Raw genomic sequence first — 23,132 nt, 5'->3', positions numbered from 1 at the left:
TTTTTAAACAGTATGTGCTTTTCCAGATCTTTTTAAGGACAACAGCTTGAGTGTTATTAGTAAGCGTGCAGCGCTCCTGCTGTGCCCATGTTGTAAGGAGTGCTGCTGAAGGCACTGTTGCTCCAAGAGACCCACGATAAATGTTTTTTCATCAAATTACAAATCCTTTAGAACTTTATATAAAACAAATCCTTGAAACTGCAGTCGCTCTTTATTGTCCCAGGACTTCAGAGGTTTAGAGGTGAAGGCAGGTAAGTAGGTTTCAGGAGGTCTGAGGTCAGTGGAATGACCTGAAGCAAGGAGCATAGTCGCCATGCGCAGCAGCTTCTGTCTGAGGAAATGGCAGCCGTAATGCTCTCTTTCCTCAACTTTGGCCTATTTGTGCAGATTGCAGGTACTGTTTCTTACTGTAAAGGTACAAAATCTATCTCCAAAAGGCTTCAGCTGATACTGTAATAGAAATAACTTCAGTTTTTGGTTTTGCCAAGGGCAAAGCACTTCTTAGTACCTAGGTCAGTCGAAGGAGTTTTTGGACCTGACCCGGCCCCGCTTTCTGTCTCGTCCCCTGCAGCCTGCGACCTGATGACGCTGGGGATCTTGGCCTTGGTGACGTCCACGGGCTGCGCCTCGGCCAACGCGCTGCAGTCGCTGACGGACGCCATGCACATCCCGCACCTGTTTGTGCAGCGCAGCACGGGGGGCTCGCCGCGCACCGCCTGCCACCTGAACCCCAGCCTGGAGGAGGAGGAGTACACGCTGGCCGCCCGGCCCCCCGTCCGCCTCAACGACGTTATGCTCAAGCTGGTCACCGAGCTGCGGTGGCAGAAATTCATCGTGTTCTACGACAGCGATTACGGTGAGCAAAGCAGGGAATTGCAGACACTACTACCTTGGTCCCTTTTGACTAGAAAAGGGAGAAAAGATGTACGACCTTTTTTTTTTCTTTCTTTCTTTTTTTTTTTCCTTTTTTCTTGAAATATAACTTGCTGGGTTCTTTAAGGACTAAAGGGAAAGTGTTTTGAGTGGCCTCGGGTCTCTGGTTTGAAGGAAAGGTTGCTGTGAAAACTAATTTTCAGGCAAGCAGCAAAGTTGCTTAGCAACACCTTCTACCAAGACAGTTGAAGTTTGAATCATCTCACACTTTTTCAGTAAAATATTAATAAAGTGTTGAAATTGATTGGCAGGGGTCATGTAGCTATGCAAGTACATTCAGCAAGGCCTCTACCCATCCTCTGCAAAACACTTTCTTTCAAAGCCAAGTACTGTTCTCTTTAAAAATTAATTTTCAAAATTACTATTTTTTTTTAACGTGCTTCCTCTCACCATTCTCCATTTGGAATAAATTTCGCAGTGGTATCCTTCCTGGCATTAAACCAAAAGGTAGACTTAGTATTTTCACCACATCTGATGCATCTCCTTCAGCAAAATTTTCCCTTTGGGCTGAAACTTGAGGAAAAGAAGTCTCTGCCCAAACAAATTTAGTACCTTATGCTGGGTGTAAAGAAGTGATGGAAGAAATAAAACTTATTTTGTGCCAGGCTCTCAGAGTAAAAGGGAAGTGTGCGCATTTATTACTACTTTTTTTTTTTCAATCAGTCAACTGATAGAAATACTTTTCCATGTTTAACTCATAGTATTGTCATCACTCCCATCTTAGGATATAGCATCTGTGACGGAACAATAAATTTGCTATGTCACATTTTAAAACCATGGAAACCCTCTGGATTTAGAGTCTGATGTGTATGTTTTTGGTGTGGTGACTTAAAATGAACAGAAAGATAAAAGAAATGGAGGTTAAATTGCAGTTGGAATAATAATGTTATGTGTATTTGTGTATGTAGTTCAGGTTTTATACACAGTTTTCCACATATGCAGGGTAGTTCTTCATTGTATTTTCACTATATAACACAGATCATCATAGGTGAATTAGAGAGGAATACATTTTTGGTTTGAAGTTGGGCCACTTCCCCCCACCTCCTTCCTTACCCCCCCCCCCCCAAAAAAAAAAAAAAAAAAAAATCATATACAAAGGCTTCTGAGCCAGAATGACTTTTGAGAGCTTAGGTGCAGATTTCTGTTCTGAATTGTTAGAGATGTCACTAATCCTTTCTACAAAAGCCAATTTGAGGATGATGAGGATGATTTTAAATGCTATATCCACCTAAGATTCTATAAAATGACTTTAATTATATGCGTGAGAAGGTTGCCATGATACTTGTATAGAGATAATCTGTAGACTCAAAAATCCAGCAACGCAGTAAATAAACTGTTATTTACTTACTCTCCTTTATATATAAAGCTTGACCAGTGAATGTTTTGAAAGTGAAAAATGCAGTGTGAATGATGGGTGTTCTTTTGGTGGCCCGTTTGTCATGACGACAAAGTTACTGTATAGCAGAGGGTTTGGCTTACAAAGATAGATTTATTCTAATGTTTATTTCCAGGAGGGACGAGGGGGGGGGAAAAGCTTAAAATGTCCTAAAGCATCATTTTATAGTTACCATTCCATCTTTTCTCCTGCTGCCTTGTAGCTTTAACCTTCCAAATCTGAAGGAAATTAGACTGTTGGAGTTGAGGGATCTGCAGAGGGCACAGCTCCAACCCCCAGGATTCCTGGCCCAGCAGCGCTGCAGTTGCCCCCACATACAAGCTGTTGTCACCCGTTTTCCCTGGTAGCAAGCCCAGTTACTGAACCTGCTACCACTTACTCCAGTAGCATAGCTGTGTTTCTTTGCCTCTCTGCAAAGAGTTAATGTCTCAGGACCAAATCCTGGTACCTTTAATTCACATACTCTGTCAGTTGGGATATGATAACATTTATCTTTTCTGTTTATCACAGACTGGCCTTCAGTTTGTAGCAGTAGGACAAACACTACACGGGGGTGGAAGATTGCCACAGATACTGTGCTTCTGCCAGTGCAGAGCATGTTGTCTACAGCGCTGCTCATGGGCCGGTTCCTCTTCTCTCCCTCTGGGATGGGAGAGCTATCTCACTCCAATTCCATCAGAAAGGAGTGTGTTTTGTGTGGTCCTCCCTCACCTCCATAAGTATTTTGCAGGAGGAGTTTCCATAAAGAAGTCAGGTGTTCCTTGCATGTTCTGGGCAGGCACTGGTAAATATGGAATAGGTAACCTAGTTCCCAGGAAATTGCATGTTGAGCTCCAGAGCAGCTCGATGCCTCTCAGGGCATGCCCACCGCCCTCTCGTCAGATGGCTTCAGCAAAGCTGCGCTACACATCTCCAGCCACTTGTCCCAGCTTGGTGGCAGGGATTGACTGCTGGCCTGGGGTAGCAGTGAGGAGGGAAGTCACTTGAAGAGCTCATGATTATGGAGCATTTCCAGCACCAGGCTTCTGTGATTTACTGTAACAAATGGTCTTTCTCTACCTGCTCCATGGAAGTTGTAATATTCCCCAGAGTAATGTTTTAATTTGTCCATCTGCTGATCTCTAAAACCAGCCAATCCCTTGGTGTCCTCCATGTGGAAACTGTCAGGTTTTCTAAAGACAAAATAATGTTATCACAATTTAAGGAAATCCCTTGTTCATAGTAATGCTGTGCTATACTGGAGCTGAAAATTATTTACTTCAAGAATTACTTGTCCCTCATCAGACATACATTTTGCATTATAATTTCTGTACTGGCTAAATAAAGGAAAAGTAACAGACTTGGTAAATAGAAATACAGAGTAGACATTGAACAGCCTAGCAAACCCCTTTTATATAGTTGTGCTTATGATCAAATATGCATTGTTTGATATTTTTGTCACTGAAGGTACAGAGAGAAATTTGTATGCACAACTTCAATGCAAGAACATGGTCCTTTTCAGTAAAATGCCTCAAATTCTGTTTTTAAACTTGTAACAAGAAATGGAGAGAGTTCACAGGAAAGATGTGCAAGTTTTAAAGAAAAAAAAAATGCTAAAGGGAAATGGTAGAAGCAGAGTTCAAACTGTGATATTCTACCTAACCTAAGCTTTTAAATCTTGTCACTCTTGTGGTGAAGAAATGAGTAATAGCTTGGTTCTAGAGAAGTGACCTTTCAAAGACCTCAGACTTGAAAGGAACGGCATTCAGACTTTTCTCGATGATGCACGGTTCTCCTACTGAGCAGTACCAATGGGGGGAAGATCAGTGGATGCATAACCATATAGTTCTTCTATATTTGTATAAGGAAAGAGAAGGTTTCATGTAGATAATGCATTGCCATGACTCAACCCTCGTTTTTCACTTCTTATTTATGGTTTGTGCACAACTTCAGAAGAAGCGTGGAAATCTACTCCCTGTTGATCCCAATAGGTGCTTTCTGCTGATCAGACTGCTGCCTGATAGGAAAATGATGGCTAGGAACTATGGTAATTCAAGTAAATAATAGCTGAGATAAGTCAAGTTGCCTGTCTTGCTGCTGGGCTCTAGAGTTGTCAGTGCTCAAGGCCAGAACAAGACTGTCTGAGTCCTTTCTCCCTGCCTGCTGCTGTTTGCTGTGTTGTTTTGCAAAGGCTCTCTAGCCCCTGTATGCTTCCCTTTTCCCTCTGTGAAATGGAAAGAAAAACTTGGCTTGCTTGAAACACAGCATGCAATACTTGTCACTGGAAAAGCCTGCAGAGAAATAGGGCAGCTCTAGTTATGCAGAGATGGTTGTCTAACATGAGCTGACGATGTAGGAAGCAGAAGATGACTGAACTGGTGTTTGAAATTTCTTAAAAAGTTTTTTTTAGGCAGGAGTTGTTAAGAGGTGCATTAAGGAATAAGGTAATTCCAGTAATAAGAACTGAAGGGACCACAGTTATGTGAAGTCCCTTATTTCACTTTAAATGGTTTTATGAAAATCTCATGCTACATCATGGTATTAGGTTTTAATTTTATGGGGAAAAAATTGACTTGGCCTTAAGTTTGTCAATGGCTGTCATACTGTGCTCTGTGGAACTTGGTCTATGCACCTGTTAAGTCAGATCTGTTGTTATCTTAAAAAGCTTCAGCTGTGCTGATGTGTTTTGAATTGCTTTTTCCACTGCAGGAATATCTTTTGTACCTCCATGTATATTGGACTGGTGTATAAAGCCCTGCTGGGAAGTTTTATTTTGTTGACCTCATGGATGTAGAGGCATTGGTAATCAAATTTTCTGACACAAAAATTGGTAGCATGGCAAGTTTCGTAAGGAACCTTACCAAGCTCTAAAATGACTATAGGTTAAAAGCAGTGGGTGCTGCCCACAGTAAGATGAGATTGGGTAATAAAAAAAATTGAAGCTCTGCTTTTATGGGGAGCAAATAAACAGCCATATGGTTAGAGGGAGGGATTTGAGAAGGATTTTGGAAGCTGGATGTGAAAATGAAAATGTTGAGGAATACGAAGTCCTATTTCTGAAGAGAGTATGAGTAATAGTTATGTTTTCAGAAGATTAATGTTACTGTTGAAAATATTTTGGCTCTGTGGTTATATCAAGTCTCTCTACTTTCCTACATACGTGCACACAAACACATATTACGGAACGTAAGACAAAACAGATTTTTTTTTTGTGTGTGTTTGTTATGACCTCACGATATCAGTGAAATGGTATTAGGCCTGTAAAAGGGAGCTGTAATATTTTATTCTTAATTCTTGGTGTCAATAAGTGACAGTGCTGTCTGGCTGAGAAAAGTGAGTAGTATAATAATTTCACAAAAGAAACTTTTTTAAAAGTTTGGACCTTTCAGAACTATTGATGGAATGCTGCTCCTACCAGAGGGGGGGGAAAACCCCAATCCACAAATAAGCCCCAAACTTCAGTTGGTTGATTTATAAATTATTTTCATTTTTAATTTTTTTTCCTAAGATTAGAGGGATCATGGAAGCCACATTGAAAAACAAGTTGTTTCTATGTAGCAAGATTCAAAGTAGTATTCAAAAATCAATGTGATGACTCTTCTGGAAATTTTCCTGTTTCCTTCAACAATTATACAGCACAATTTTGTTTGAGTCCTGCCTGTGAAGGACCTCTCCTTTGACTGGAAGCGACAAGAATAATACTACCAATAGTTTTACAACTGACTTTTGATCCTGGAATGATCTCTTCTCCTGTGAAGGTGCTTTTGTGCAGGTTGCTAATCTTGCAGTTATTTAATCCAGAAAGGAATATAGTAGTGAAAATCGAGAAATACATGGTTTTACACTGTCTGTGTGTGTAATGCTGCAAATCAGTTGTGATATGAAATGTAGGTTCTCACATCAAAAGCAAAGTAGAACATTTGTGCATAAGCCACCTGCTTTAAGATTTGTTTTATTCTGATAAGTATAACAAGTTATCTTCAGCTCCCTACATCATCAGCTCAGCTTTTAGACAACCATCTCTGCATGGCAAGGGCTGCCATATTTCTCTGCAGGCTTTATCCAGGGTGAAGTGTGTGCATGCCATGTTTAAAGCACAGAGAAGGAATCTGGCACTCAAGAAGTGCTGGGCCAACTGCACAACGGTATGTGCCTGTCCAGCAAATCTGTTGCCACCAGAAAGCATTAGACTTCCTCTGCACAAGCTGTATGGCTGGTTTGCCTGTGTTATTACAAATGCTCATTTTTAGGTGGTTAGAGCATCCTGGCTGGAACTGTTGCAGAGCAGCCTGAGTTGGGATTGCCGTGTTTGAATAGTAAAATGCACAGAATTTAAGCAGCCAGCTGCAAAGAAATGTACCTTGACTGCTAGTCAGAAATGTACCTTGACTCCCTGTGCCAGCAACAGCAACGGCACAGGGAGGGAGTCCTCGGACGTCTCTGCTGCTGGTGCTGCTGCACAGGATAAGTGAGAGAGGAATAGACAGGACCTAAACCTTCAGCCAACAAGAAATGGCATCTTCTGAGCATTTATTCTACACAAATTCTGCATCATCTCATTATTCATGCATAACAGGGCTGCTGGATGTCTGGACTCCAGACAAATATGAAAACCTGGACAAAACAAAGGGTTTCCCGGGAAGATAGTGTTTGGTAGCTTAATGTATTATCAGCATCGCTGCTGCAGCGTATGTTGGGATAGAAAGAATTTAGCGGAGTTCTCCAAGTCTCATGGGGATTTTGAGATTCCATTGGGTAGAAGGAAAAAATTGACCTTTTGGCTTTTACATTGAATTTTGATCTGGAAGCTATTGAAGAAATGGCGTTGTGTGTTCCCATATTTATCCTTGAATCACTTTTCTGACTCTAACAGCACTTAAAGTAATTGGCCTACTTAAATTAAGCATAGATTTTGTCATTTCTGTTAGTATTTTTTCTTTATTTAGTAATGCATTACAGTATATAACACTAAATGTAATTAAATAAAGTCAATTTCATTTCAAATTATTACTTATAAATTAATTTTAGTACTTTGATTTTTAAGGTATATGAGTAAGTGTGTGACCAGGAGCAAATAGCAGAAGAAAAAACTCTCCCCACCTCCCCCATGTAATTCCTAACAGGGTAGGTGAGCAGTGGACAGAGATGATTTCCCATAAAAGCTATTCACTAAACACTCTCAAGGCAATACCTGATATGATATACAAATGATCTTAAAGTTATGGTGCAGCCTTTCTTCTGAATGAGTATTATCAGAGCTTATCTGGAAGTTCAGTAGTAGAAGAAGCCGCTCAGAGATCTTTGGACAAATAGTTTTGGATAGTTTCAAGCAACTAGGGTTGTTCATAAATTCAAGGCACATTTAGGAAATAATTTCAACCTTACAAATAGTTGGAATAATGTTTTGCAAAGACAGGGGCATGAGGTTTTTTTGAAAAATTCAAAATGCTGTCAAGTGACGTTTTCAAAACACAAGGCTTGTCCCCTTTTTCAAAATAGTTACATTTAAAACTAGTTTGTATTTTTAAAGATTTAAAAAGCAGGGAGGGGAAAGCTCATGAAAAAAATTAAATGAAAGGGTTTTTTTTGGAAGCAATTTTCTACCAGTATTTCAGTTCAGTCATCCAGTCAAAATTGGTTATTAATGGGGTCCTGAAGGTACTCAGTGTGCACTCCTTGATTCTTTACTGTCTCTTTTTCCAGCTCCTAGCAGTGTGTTAGAATAGTTGCTAGGTTCAGCTTTGGCATTTTTTTCAATAGGCTGTGGATAGCAATTTGGCCAGGAGTATTCCGATGATCCATTGATAAATTGTGAATGAATGTACTCTGAAGGATTCTTTACGTTTCTTCTCTTCCTAGTAATGCATGGTGACCGAGTACATTCAAGAATGGATAATATTATTAGTCATTGCCTTCCACAGAAGGCATCAATCTTGGGGACCACAGTGAATATAAAACTCTGGAAATCTTTGTAGTGCTGAAGTATGTGGGGGAATGTATTTTTTATAGAGCTCTAAAGGTCAAAATGGTTTTCAACATGCTGAGTGGCTATCAACAAATACATGCTATTAGTGTGATATCGTGATGTTTTGAGCTTTCTACCATGCCTGTCTGGTATTCCTATACTTGTGATACATTCATATATACTTGTAAAATGGTAGACTACTGCGCTTGTTTATATATAATGTAGCAAATTTATTAGACAGACAGCCTTTTGCTCAGCATTCAGGAACTGGGAAGATCTGATGCTAATTGCATTTAAATGTAAAGCCACAGATTCACCTCCCACCCCCAAAAAGACAAGTTTAGATTGTAAATACTCTGTGCTGGAATTATTTCTGTGGGATGTGGAATAAGTATTCTTCTTTGAATTAAAACAAACACAATAAAAGGCATCCCCCCCCAACCCCCAGTGGAAATGCATGATTTTCTTTTATTTTGTAGCGGAGTGCAGCAAAGGAAGATACTTTTCCTTAGCTGAAGAAAAGAAATGGGAAGTGATCGAGAAGAATAAGCAAAGATTGATTGATTTTTTTTTTCAGGTGGAGGTAAATGAATGCAAACAAAGATAAGTTATGTAGCCTGCCTAGGAGGTTATTAAATCAGGAAATAGTAGAAAATGAAAAAATATGAGTTCCTGTCAGTGACACACTCTTGGGATTCATATTGAACAGGCTTCCATCTCAGTGCTTCCTTTCTTCAGGAGCAGCTGGTATGAAGCTGCAGAGACTTGCTCCGGTGCATGCATCTTGAAGCATTTGAGTTGTCTAGGTTCCGACCAGAACCTTGTTCTACACTTGGTCAATAGTGGTGTCATCAATATTATCTACTACCTTTATGACTTTATAGTAAACTCTCTGTTCAGTGAAGTTCTTTTATTGTAGCGTTTGAGCAATTTACAATTTAGTGCATCATCCTACAAGGTAAGGTAGTTGTGCTAATTCCGTTGTAGAAATGATGCACTGAAACATTGGCCTTTAAGATTATTTGTGTGTTTTTATAGATTAGGTATCTACTCCCCTTGATTTTGGTGGGGTTACGGAGCTTGTATTTAATGTCCAACTGGCTGTCCACAGCTATGCAGAGTTCCCTTTCTGGCCAGAGGAGTGCAGAGGTAGTAGACTTTTTGGAGTCCCTTGAATTGTGCTGTGCAGGCCCTTTTCTACCTTCTGTCTTTATGTTCTGGAGCATTTAACATCTAGATCTGTTGCTTTGGGAGTTATTTTAAGAGTTATTTCAGTCATTTTAGAAGCAAATGCATCATTAGACTGTGAAGAATTAAATAAAAAGTGGAGCAAAAAAGACTTCACAATTTGGATTATTCAGAGTCAGAGCCCATTAGGAATGTAATCTGGATGTCTGAGTTTTGTTGGAGAGTGATTTAATATTCATCATGTTGTTACAGCATTTGTTTAAATGGAAATAATATATTATTTTTTGTGTACAAAAATGTAGATAGTATAAGTCTCATTACTGGGAAACATTGAATCCTAACAAGATCCTTTTAATACTGGACACTTTGTTTTCATATCTGTTGCTTTGGTAATGAAGACCCAAATAGCCCAGTTCTGTCAAGAACATACAGGAGAATCAGGGAGGTTTTCTCTTGCAATAATTTCATTGATCATTCCCTGTGATGGGGAGGCACTGAACGGGAAACATAGCTCTCCCAGAATTGGGTGGAGGCAGTATGGTTTAGTTAATCAGCTTGAAAGGCCTGTGGGGTCAGGAACTATTGATGGTCCCAGCTCCCCATCCCATCTATCAGTAAGAATCAAAGTCTTGGCTGGGTAAGTTTTCAGCTGTTGCCCAGCAGACTTATAAGGGAATTCAGGGCAGGGTGTACAGGTATAGGGATTCAGCTCTGGTGTGCATTGCAGCTGCCTTGAACTTCTTCTGCAATGTAATGGTGATTTCCTCTGGTCTGCATCTGCCAACCCTTTGCTCATGTCATCAGCAGAATATCTGCCTAGCAAAGCACCCCTGCAGAGTTAGGAACAGTTGTGTGTGTTTATACCAAAAGATCCAGATATATTCAGTCCCTAAAATACAAAATACCTTTTTTGCACATTGAACTATAGTCCAAAAATCTCATTTTGTCCTGATACAGGTTAACCCCTCCCTGATTTTGAAAGCCATCTTCCTTTGGCCCACTGCTTTTAATATGTGACATTGACAGTAACATTCAGAGGAGTTAAGATTATATCTTGTCTCTCAGAACCCACATTATAACCTCAAGAGAACTTTGTTAAGAAAGGAATAATCCAAACCAGAATCAATACTCTGTATCGCTTTAGTGCTACAACTGACAAAATCTTTACAGGAAGGAGCTGTCTCTTTTCCATTTATTTTTGTAAGTAGGAATATGAATCCCCCCTGCTGCAGAAGAGTAATTAAAGGTCAAATTCTGGCACTGTATCCATAAGACAGCACAGCCTGGGCACCAACACCTAACTGGATATCCTACCAGGCACTTGTGTAAATCCTGTTGGCTTAAGGAACAGCAGTGTTTTTTAATTTTGAGTGAAGATCTTCCCTGTTGTTCTGCATTAATGATGCTGTGTTATGATTACTCTGGATGGAAGTATGTGAGCTCATCAAATTTTATGGAAAAACACAATTTAGGCTGCAGATATTTGACTCCAGATGGCAGTCCTGGTGCCTAGGGTACGCTCTCTCTCCCACTAACAAGCTGTATTTGGTGCTCTCCTCTCTTTGCTGTGAAAAGTAGTATCTGTGGGAGTCCTTGTGGTGGTATTTTGTGTGGTGTATTTTTCATTCTCTCCCATCTTGTGCAGCCACATAAGCCTGGACAAACTAATTAAGTAAAACAATCTAATATGGTATTAACAGAAGAATAACAAGGGCAGCCTTGCAGTAGGAAGGATGGGAGGCAAAGGAAGGAGGGACACTTTAAATGCTGGTTTATTGGCCAGTTAGTTGAGTTGACTGAGTACTGACGACAGGCGTATTCAGCTTTCTCTTTCTCTAAAATCCTCTTAACAGCATTAGAAAGATTAGTTACGTTCGTTACAAAGCACAGCAACAAAAAGGGATGGAAACCCAAAAACACGGGTTTGGAAAGTGCAGCAGCCTCTTGGTAACCACAGGCCGGTGTCAGGGAGAAGTTTTATGGGTGTAATGGCAGTAATGTCATTCAGGGATGAAGTGTTTCTTGGTTGAATCTCAGACTGTCCTCTCCCTGCCTGTGCTCCGAACACTGCCCCTTTCGGCACTGTGCGCCCTCCCTTCAGCAGTTCGGCGCTTCGTGTCTGTCTCCACATGCAGACTAGAGGTAGACACTGCATTTGTTGGCTTTTCCTTAGCATTCAATACTCTTCATCCTGTTCGGATTACTATAATTTAACCAGTTCACTTCTGATCTGGCTTAGTAAATCCTGCTGTGCAACAGCGGCAGCCTGAGAAAATTAGTTAATTAGCAATAATAGAAATCTCAAATGCTTTTGGTTGTGTCAGTAAGACATTCAGTGCCTCTTCAGATCGTTGCATCAGAAGATCATCTGATGATTTAGAACATGATGTGATTGAAAACATTCTCATTAGCCTTAACTCAAGTGGCAAGAGTGAAATACAAGTTAGCAGTGAGATGTGTTTGCTTCCCTTTATGGGCTTAGCTCACATACTAAAGATGATAGAGGGACTTAATTTCACCTACTCAGCAACTTCATTGCAGCACATAAAAAAAATAAAATAGAGTAAGGATTAAGAAAGCTAAAAGTTTCACATTTGGAAAGAGGGAGAGAAGGAAGTTTGTAATTAGATTTATTTTCTTGTGTGTGTCCCATTGCAAATTAAAGCATCTGAATTGGGCTGGTTTAAATGATAAAGAATAAATGATGAAAACTTTATTACCTCCTTTTTCAGTGAAAGGGCATGCACATTATTCTGTGATTATGTGAGAATTGTTGTACCAGGGTAACTTTAAAAGGATAAACAATCTCCTTGAAATCTACACATAAATGAGTAGTCCGAATGATCGGAACCACTCCTGAGTTCTCCTGCAGCTGCAGAAAGGTCTGCCTGGTGTGGCAACCCCCCTGCACGGGGCATTAAGTACCAGAGCCTGGTGCCATGCCAGGAGGCCCGTGGAGCAGCATCAGCTCCTATCCTGCAAATTGCGTGCACGCGCTGAACTGCTCTATCTTTAGACTGAGTAGAGGGACTGCAAAGGCTAAATATAATCTTAAATTGAAATATATAAAGCCGTTTGCAGAACGGGCCTGTGTACATGTATGGGAGGACTGAATTGTTCGGTTTGTGTGGATTTTTCAGCTTGGTTTCTGAAAAAATAAGACGTCTGTGATTGTCCTCTGCATGTGTGAGATTCTGTCAGTCTGCCTGTGCCCTGAATAATTTTGATCTTGTTAACCAATTTCAAACCAATTGGATATGGCAGAGGCCTCAAAGCTTTTCTATGCATTTTGCAAAAATAGGTGGTCAGTAGAGGAGGGGGCTGCAAACTCGTGCTGTGTAAAAGGTGACAGTGTGAACGCAGTTGCAGAATATTAAGCAACAAGGAATCAACCCAGCCACGGCAGGACCTTGCTGCGGTTTGACAGCAGAGAGTCCCCAAAGAGAAGGGTCTTATAAGAAGACTCAAGGGTGCTAAAAGCTTTAATGAGACGTTATTAAACATGAGGTAATCCAGCCATCAGGCACAAAGTCCCAGCATTCATGACTGCCATTGCTTATGAAACAAATTGTTTCTAATGTTCCAGTGCTTAATTCCTTTTGCGTGTTAATTAACATTCTGTGGTCGGAAAGATTCACTGGTACTAGGATGAATAATGGATTGGGATGGAGTAAACAGTCTCTTTACCCCCCCCCCCCAAAAAACAACAACAACAACAACAACAAAAAAAACTGTCTGCAGTAGTCACTGTGGTGGCTTATGATGTGCCAGGACAAAATTGTGGTGCAACATCTACCTTTCTCTTTTGGCTGGATTTTTTTTTTTTCCTCTGAAAGTGGCCTTTGCTTGGGACTCCATGAAATTTATTCTTCTGTGCACTGAGGCCATTAATCACCTTAGAGTAGAAAGGGACAAATTTGAGCCCCTTCTGCTGCAGAATGGCTGACTCTGCCACCTGAGGGGAAGGAAAATCCCTACAAAACTAATAATCAGCTTGAGCAGGGGGAAGCATTTGAGCAGATCTGACCCTTTGTAGGAGAGGAGCGCATTTTTCATTGCAGGGTTTTCTTATTGATGTGAGAAAGAAAAATTAACCTTGCTATCTAGCAAAACAATAGATAATTAGATCTTTGTTTCTTATTAATGATGATAGCACTTAACACAAGTTAAAGCATCAGGAAAACCGTCTGGGGATTCTTAATGATTGTTTAGAAAACAAAAAAGTAAAGTTGGATTTTCTCTTACTTGTGATCAGTATTGTTTTTCCAAATATTGCTTCAGCAGAATCTGTAGGGACAATTATTTGCCATTGATTTATTAGAAAATTGGGATTTAAAAATACCTTTGATTTCTGTGTAAATGTGAGCAATTTTAGACGAGTGTGGTCAGTGTGTTCCTAGATGAAGGGAATGTTCTTATTTGTTACCCACCTACTTGAAAAAAAAACCTTGTCTGAAATGCTGCTATGAGGAGTTGATATTGATTTGAGTATTTTCTTTTGCAAAACATGCCAATAAAAATTAACAGCTAAATGTTTTTTATCCTAATAATATAATTTAAAGACTGGAAATTAGCAAGCAAAGAGAGACCTATGGGAATATGCAAATAGCTTTGTTTTCCCATATGTCTTGGGTGGGAGGATGGTTGCTTTTTATTTAGCTAATTTTTTTATGTGCTGAAGAGACTTTTTGTTAGGAAAAATTACCCTTTTTTAATCTTAAGAAAAAAGGACAGACAAGGAAAGAATCTGAAAGAGGGATTTTAAACATTTAATGTTTGTTGCTGTTAATTACTGTGGTAACTGTACAGAAACAGCAATGTGCAATGTTAACTCCTAGTTTATTCATTTGAGACATGTAAATACGTCTACGGCAAGTTTCTCATTAGGAATTCTTGTGTGTAGGATAGAGCTGCGTTGTCGGACACCAGGAGCTTACTACAGCCTGTCTTATTCTGGGGTGCCTCTTACAGAATTTGACTTCTTGCTATGAATATGAGAAGTATGTCATGTGTTGAAAATAAAGCTAAAATAGACCTTCAACCTACCATAAAGACCACAGAAGATGGTGAGATGCTTCTTCTGTACTTAATTTGAACTTGATCTTTGACCTTCATTAGCTCCCAAGGAGCCATTTTTGAAGGTCCAATGGCAGGGAGATGACCAATTTTCATTGACTACTAATGTCAGCTAAGTGCTGGTTCTGGTGCCCATTTTGCCTTTTGAAAAATTTTCACCAAGACCTTTTATAAACATGTAGCAACAGTGAATTTGATTTCTCCAGAGCTCCCTATGAAGTCTCTTGTGCGTCAGTGTAATGTCTTGGGAGCCTGGGACTCCTTGAGGAGAAGGACTGATGCGCAGTCCTCCAACCACGTCTGCGTGTGCACGGCCCCGTCAGTCACTCAGCCTTTCCGGCACCTGGTTCTTATCGCTCAGAGTAGTGTGCGCCTGGCTGCTGTCAAGCCGGTTTGTATGCGTGGCACGTAAACTCCCACTTATCACAGGGAGAGCAGCAGCCCTTAATCTAGCATAAAACCAAACAATATTCAGATCCCTCTTGCTGTGACTTTTCCACAGCTTTTCTGTCCATCAAATGTTCAGATCTCAGATAGTGGGGGCAAAGTGTTTTAGATTTGTTTGCTTTTTTAAAGTGGTATTTATCGTGAAGGTAATTGATGGCTATCGGTAAGATTCAACTGACATCAAGCCTCTAAAGCTTCTTAATAGAACTGTAGTGGCAGAAGCCAACCCAAAATCTAGTTGTTCATATGTTTCACACAACCCTCTTGTGAACTCTTGGGGAAAACAAGGAAGTGGCATGGCCCTATTTTATCATTGATCTGGAAAAGACCAGACTGTCCCTTTATAATAGGGGATATGTTTGTTAGCATTCCTGTACTGGAGATGGCTCTGCCTCCTCCTTCTGGCACATTGACCCAAAGTACTTAATAAGACTTGAGTGCTTAATCAAGAGATTATTGAAGCAATGTTTATGTGGGGTTCCCCCCCCCAAAAAAAAAATAAATAAATAAAGAGCTTCAGGAGGGGCCCTGCTGCACATACAGTCAGTTTTGTTCCCTTTATTTTAAGGGTGAGGAAGTTCAGTACCAAGTTTGGAGTGGCTTCTGTGTTCGTTGGAAGTTCAGGTGACAGCCATGCTCTTTGCAGTTGGTGTGTCTATTTAAGGTACAGGCATTTCTGTGTCCCCGCTTGCTCCCTACGGCAGTGGGCACTTGGGGGAAGGAGCTGCCCCTATTAGGAGCAGTTGGTGAGATGCCAGCACTCGTGACGCACTCGCAGCGAGGCTCGTCTTGCGCTTGAGTTGCCGAGGCTGCGTATCAGAGCCTTCAAAACATCTGCCTTTCTCCCTTTGCGATCACCATTTGCTTTACAGGCTTCACTCAAATGTAAACCTTGCGGACGGTGTTGCTGCTCTGTCCCCTTCGGCTCATGAGCTCTGTGTGCTTTCCCTCCCAGCGGGAAAAGCTGCAGAGGCGGCCAGGTGCTGTTAGTCGGGGGCTGACAGCAAGCTGGCCTCCCTCCGCTCCCTGCAGCGCGGGCGACTAGGGGACTGGTGCCTCTGGCTGATGCTGGTACTCTTGAAACTGCGGGCAGCAAAGCCAAGCCAGCTTTTGGAGCAAAAAGTGCTGTGTCTGGGCTTTACCACCTGTTGCTGAGATTAATTGGTAACATTTGAGGGTCAGTAAAGGATAGGAGAAAAATGCGGTAAACCCCCTATGCATGTAACACAGTCACATATGTGACTATACTGTTTTATTTTATAGGGATACGTTTTTGTGTTGATATTCATGTCCTTATGTTGCATGTAGGTGTATAATACATACATTACCTATATACACACACATACAGAGCAGTACACGTGCATATAAAAGTGTGTACATCTATGTAACAAGGAGCAAAGGCAGTTTGGGCCTATATTGATGAACCTCAGTTACCTAGGAGCTCTGATTAGAAATACAGCTTTAAATACAGAGCTAGCATAGAGAGAAGCTTCTAGGAGTAAGAATTTGGTTTGGTGTCATTTAGGCATGTTAAGCAAAAGTGAATCTTCTGGGATAAAATGCGAAATTTGTACTTTCTGCAATCAACACCAAGCTTTCTGGATTTCCAAATAATCCAGCATTACTGATGGAGAGTAAGGACCAATGCAGGATATCTAGGCTTCATAGCAGCATGTTTTCATTGAAGTAGCTTATAATTTCCTGTGCTATTTGCTTTGTATGCACACAGCATGAATATTAGCTATGTATGCTGTCTTTGCAGGAATATATTAAAAAAAAAGGGGTGGTGGGATTGGTAGTATCTGTTTTCTTTAGTGCTATAAAGCTTTTTATATTGTAACTTTGTTTTCATGTAGCCCTTGGTAGCTTCCTGTAGCATTCTGCTTTTTAGATTGAATTTTTGTCATGTTTGGACTGTCCTGGAGAGTGAATTATTTTGGAAAGGTCAAGCTACGTGGATAATTTGGTGTTGATTTGCCGAACATAAAGTATCTGGCAAATCCAGAGGAGTTTGTGTTTTTACATACTGTGAGCTGACTACACCCTAATACTTTGTTCTATTCTTTTTTTCATCCTTTGTCTCTCCTATACATCAAATGGCAAACCTAGTGTTTCCACCGTGTTACATAGCGTACGCCAAGCACCTGGTGGCTGGGGGCTTCCCAAGGTAGGGCAGCCCTGACACTGCTGTTTTTGCCATATAGTGGATGTATGAACATCTCCTTGACTTTCCCTAGTTCAGTAGATGCTTTGTTGTTAACACCTGACAGAAAACAGGTAGTGCAAGGAAGTCCGTGTCACCTCAGTTAACATTCATGCTTGGATTTTGCTGACTTTTGAGAACTTAGTCTGATAGATGTGACTTCTGAAGGCACAGGAAGTTAGCTCCATACTTATTATAATTAAAGTCAGATGAACTGATAAATATTGAAAATGTCTGGCTGTAAATTCTGATGATAGTTAAAGTAAAATATGTTGTAACTACACAATACTGAAGTAAAATTAACTGAAGGACTTGTCTCAAGGTCAAGTTCAACTTCTTTTCAGAGCATAATGTATGTCCTGTGTTAAATTGAAAGATAAAAATTAAATGTGATGTTGAGGTGTTTGAAAGTTGTGAGGTAGTGGAAAATTTTAGTGTGCATTTAATTAACTTTGAAGGACTTGCATGTCCGTATAGCAACGGAGAGTGCTTGGGAGACGATCCACCTGTAAAGAGACGCTTTCTTGCTGTGCTGGTCTACCCTTTTGAATGGCTTTGTTTATTGTTCAGAAATTAAAAAACAAAACAAAAAACTAAAAAAACAGCAGTTTCCTGCCTGTAACGTGTAGTATTTCAAATCATTATTAAGGCAATTGAAAAAAAATCTGCAGGCCAGCAGAGAAATAACTGTAATACAGGAGAATGAAGATGCCTGAGCTAGGCTTTCTTTTTTCCCCCAAGACATTTCGATAATTGAGAACTTGTTTCTGCTACCCAGCTTGCGTTAAAAGGGCAGTAGTTACAAAATCTCATCCTATCACACCATATTAATTTTGAGTTCACGCTGTCACGATCTCTGTTTTGTTGTACTGGGACACTTGCATGGCAAACGGTATGACTGGAAGGCGATTGTGCTCCAGGTAACATTTGTTTTCTCTAGTGTCCTTGTATACTGATTATTGAAAATTTAATGTGTTTATGCAGAGAGGTTTCCTATATAAAAGTGATTGTGTTTTCTTTAGAGGGTGGAACTTGTTTAGATAGCAAATGTTTAATTAATCTTCCTATTTCCTTCTCATAGTTGAAGATTTTTTTTAATGGAAGCTGCATATTAGTGGGCAGGGTGAAGGGAGGCAGCAAGAGAACAGTGGTTTGTTGGTTTTTTTTTTAAACAGTGTCTCAGGCTACAGATTGTTTCATGACATCCTGAAGGATAACTTATTTACTAGAATCTTTTGAATAAGATTATGCCTAGGCAAGAGGAGATGCAAGTCATTACTCGCTGCCAGTTGAGATGGATGGCCACAGTCTCGAATGGCATTGGCTTCTGTCACAAAGTGCTGGGTTGTCGCTGACACCCCTCTTCCTTTAGTTGTAACACTGCAGAAAGAGGGGCTGGTAGTGTGAGAAATCCCCTTTTCTGGTAATTCTTGTCCACCAGAAACACAGAGACACTAGGCTCTTCAGACATTAGCAAGGGGCTGAAACTCCAGAGATGCTCTTTTCGTTGTGACAAGACAGACCTGCTGCTGATAAACATTTGGGTCAGTTGGGCCGGTTCAATCCATGGAAAAAAAAGAGAAACTCAATACCTTGATCATGACTTCAAAATGCAAAACTTCTTTTACTTTAGTTTTTGTTTTCTTTTGGGAAGAACAGAGCACTCTTTTTTTTTTTTTCTTTTTTTTTTTTAAATCTATGTAAGTAAATATTATTTCTGTTGCATGCCTGTCTTTGTGCAAGACGTATTGGGGAGAAGAGCCAAATTAATTTCTGATGTTGATGATTGTTTGGATGTTGATCTTCCCCGAACAGCAGTAATGACCAGTGATGTTTTGAAGGCAAGCATCTTACTTGCATCTCTAGAGCTTTTCTGTGTTTTCTTTAAACAGATTTAATAAACTGAAAAGTAAATGGAAAATGTTTATTTTTATTTCCAGAATTATTTTTCCTTAATTTTCTCTTTGTTGACAGGCAGGTACTTTGTATTTTGTTGCTGCACAGCTTCAGTCAGCACACTGGTCTTTAGACAAACAGCCCCTTAGTGCAAACTTTACCAACATTGAACATTTTTTCCTTGCTTGTTTCCTTTTAACCTTTGCATATATTGGAAAGCCTTTTCTCAGTACTTCAAACCTTACAGCCTTATGATGTGTTGCAAGTTCTGTGGTATTAATAAGCTGGAACTAATCTTCAGGCTTAAAAGCACAACCCTGTTGATAAGCCTTTTAGAGGACCTAGTTCAGATAGTCTACTAGATAGTCCAAGAGCTCATTGCTGACTTGCTCTAATTATTTTTATGTGAGAACTGCAATTAAATTTTTTATATGTAAAGTATTCGTGAAAGATGATGCTAAACCTAAGGCCTCTCCCCTTTCTACAGTTTTGTCAATGTACTTCTGCCCAGGTTAGCAGTATTTACTGTTTTTTTAAATTTATTTTTATTTCATGATACCTTTTGTCCCTTGAGTGATTTCAAGTTTTTGTCTCCAGTTTGGATGTCCTGATTTAAGTTGACCGAATCATCAATTAAGCACCAACTACAAAGGATTATTTCTTTCACTGTTTGTTTTGGTTTCCAGTTTTCAAAAAGTATTTTAAAGTTCCTTTGATTCAAAAACACTACCTATTTTTTTGCACTTTTAGAGAAGCATTTCTTTTAATTTTCCAAGTTTCTCAATTGAAAATCCAGTTGAACCAAAATAGCCTCATGGACCTTCTACAAAAATGCGTGAGCAGTGTTTGCTTATTTATGTGTATGTGCATGTGTGAATGAATATATTTATGAGTAATATGATTTGGTGTGTATGTTAAATCCATTGTCATATATTTTTATGTTCATCAAAAACTGTAGATGCATAGATACTGTTGATGCATTATTGAACAAAGCTTGGATGGGATGTGTTTTTTTTTCCATGGTGGATACATTTGATTAGGCAGGGCTGCATTTGGCTGTGGAAACCCATAATTGTGGTGATGAGAGCCACTCCAAAAGTATTTTGAAGTCTTAACTATCCATATCCACAACACTATGTCCAAAGTTCTGGATTGAGTCTTTGGATCTGTGTGCTTAGGCCTATAATATAACACAAATTAAGGTTAGCGGTCATCTTCCCATCAGTCTTCATTGTTAAGCCTGTTTTCCTTAAGGTCGTTCATCAATGAATTCCTTTCCAGTTCCTAAATTATGGTGTAAAGAGACGAAACATATCACCACATGCAAAATGAAAGATCACCTAATATTTTCTCTCTCGAGTAGGTGGCTCTACGCATACTTCTAGAGAATCAGTATGTTACTGCAAATACCTTTGAGACCAGCGTGTGTTTTTCTCTGTCACTGTCCGTCATATCCTTTCAGATCAGACTTGTGGGGTTGTTTTGCACCATGTCAGGTTACGCTGTGCATTGCTTCAAGCCGACAGGATATAGCAGTATGGGACTTAACATGACCTGACATACCAGAAATTCAAATTCATTCAGAGATGGCCTAGCGTACCCGTTGTAGGGAGCTTGAACAGGTCAGTGAGCTATTGGCTTCATCGGTTCCTTTGTCACAATATACGCAATAAGTAGGGCTGCAAATCAGATGCTTTTGTTTCTGCATGCATCCTCTACAAAATTTACCAAGTTATGAAAATAGTTATTTTAAAGTTGTCAGATACCTGTTGGATTTGAAAATGTTTAGAAATTGGCTCTATTTGCCTCTGCAAAACTGATCAACAAGTATAATCAGCAAAGACTCTGATAGTCAGTAATGGTATATTAAACTGCAGTAATGCTTAATCCTTTTAATATGCTCACCCAAGTGATAGAGAAAGCATAGAAATTAGAGCAAGCATGCAAGGTGTTGAATAGAGTGAGCCAAAGAGCTGCTTGGGGATGTTGCCTGCACTATGAGATATGAGTATCATGCCATATGAATGTGACTGCATTCTTCAGAGTCTGTAGTTTAAGTTTTTAGAAGTGAGTTCTGTGCTAAATTACTATTTAACAGAGGGAAGCATTAAAATCAGAACTTCATCTCTAGAATTACCATTGTAAGGATCTGTCAGGATCAGCGGATGCTTCTTGGCTGGGCCGCCTGCCATGGGGTCTCTGCACATCTTCTGTCTTGCTTTCTCTCTGCTTTCAATGCCATTATCCACTGAAGCAGGCCACTAGTACTGTGAAAACTGAACCAAATCAAAATTGGGATTTCTAGCAATAACGTAATATAAATAATTTTAACAAGTCTACGGAGCAAGTGTGGGGTGTACTTGATTTCTGTATGGAAATAGTGAGGTGCTTTATCAGCCACACTATTTGAGAGAAGGTGCAGGAAATCCAGTGCTTTTGGTTGCATATTCATATTCAAATGAGACTGTGGACATTGCTGAGATGACATGCTGACGTGGTATTGTTTTAGGGGTGATATGCTACTAATAGCATCCTTCAGTTTTCATGAATACATATCAGTAGATTTTGAGAGAAGACCTGCAGGAAAATGTATAGTTATGAAATGAATGGCAGTCATTTTTTGCTGAATAATGTTTCGATGACTGAATTTCCTCTACAAAAGGTCTGTTTTCTTACATGCTACCTAAGGGAGGGAATGTGGAATCATTGAATCACTTTCAGAGAAAAAAAAGCATCTAAGGTGAGGAGCAGAAAGGGGGAAAGCTTCTCTAATTAGTGTTTATCTGCATAAAGATGCAGTGAAAGAAAATATCAAAAATAAGCTTGCCCCTCTTGCCCACTTGTTTGTTAGGATGCAGGAGAAAACAGTAAATATGGGGTTTTCTGTAATTTAATTTTTTGACAGTATATAGTCAACAATTATTTCATTGAAAAATGTGTATGTTTTAACATGGTAATTATTAGTCACTCGTTGAGACAGAGCATATGGTAAAGGAACAGTCTAAAGTTCCAGAGGGAAATATATCACTTGGAAAAAAAGTCGTCAGCCATGCTTACGGTCACCAGCGACGGAGGAAATGCTTGTGCAGTGAGCAGGCAGCATGGTGGTGGGATGAGGAGCCTGAAGCCACAGTGCTGTCAGCCTGAAAGGTAGGAGAAAAGCGTGCTGTGAGAAGCCACCCCTCGTGCTCTCTGCCCATGTTAACAAACCCACAGAGCAGCTGAAGATCCTGTCAGAAATGAAAGTGAGAATTAAAGTAGGTTGAGGCTCAGATCATTTAAATTAATTTATTTAGAAGAGCCACTGGAAGAACTAGCTTGAACTGGTAAGTTAGTTGTATAGTTTCTGGCTCAGCTGGAGAAGGCACTGTGTTTCTGGAAATATCTGGTGTAGGCTTTGGTTGTACTACAGCGTTTGAAGGCTTATCCAACTTTAAGTGATAAGTTCAAGTGGTACCAAGAACAACAAAAAGCCTACTAGGTGTAAGTGCCCTGCTGCTTAACTGTATGGGTTTTTTGTTTTTTATCTGATGCTCATCTGTCCATCCCAAATGCAGCATTATTAGTACTTGAGCTTGTCACCTGAAAGCTGCCTGGCAGGTGTCTGCCCAAGCTGCAGCCCCACCTTTGACCATACTGCTGGCACAAATGCTAGGGACACCACCACCGCAGATCCAACTGCTTTTTGTTGTTAACCAACTCCTTGTTGTCGTTAACTGTCACACTGCATTTCCTGTAAGGAGAAAGTAGATCTGCTAAGTTTGTTTTAGCCAGTTTGCAGCTGCCAGAGTTGCTTTCTGCCAATTTAGATAATCCCAGCCACTTTAATTGGGTGAGGAAAAATCTTTGTTCCCAAAATGGTTTTCACTGACTAACTTTGAGTTCCAAACACCCACAAAATCATTAAAATTTGGGAGAAGGTGATCTCTGTGCATGGCTTGAATGTTTATTTGTTTGTGAAGACAAATTTGAAGGTGTAATTGTTTCTCTCTCATGATAGATGATCTATCTCAGATTAGAACTTTCTGCATCCGAAAGCTACTAAGTAA

At 40.0% G+C, this 23,132-nt stretch overlaps 1 protein-coding gene across 1 annotated transcript in view; it reads left to right on the top strand.

Annotated features, from left to right (window-relative positions):
- The window catches only part of GRID1 (glutamate ionotropic receptor delta type subunit 1), a 559,243-nt gene that overhangs the window by 228,929 nt on the left and 307,182 nt on the right, over window positions 1-23,132 (top strand). Inside the window, exon 3 of the mRNA XM_067299797.1 lies at window positions 572-856. Within this exon, the coding sequence (XP_067155898.1) occupies window positions 572-856 (285 nt within the window). The remainder of the gene's footprint in view (window positions 1-571; window positions 857-23,132) is intronic.

The sequence above is a fragment of the Apteryx mantelli genome, chromosome 7 (genome assembly GCF_036417845.1).
Source record: "Apteryx mantelli isolate bAptMan1 chromosome 7, bAptMan1.hap1, whole genome shotgun sequence".
NCBI lineage: Eukaryota > Metazoa > Chordata > Aves > Apterygiformes > Apterygidae > Apteryx > Apteryx mantelli.
Note: the sequence above shows the minus strand (reverse complement) of the source record. Positions and strands in the feature narration are given on the sequence as shown.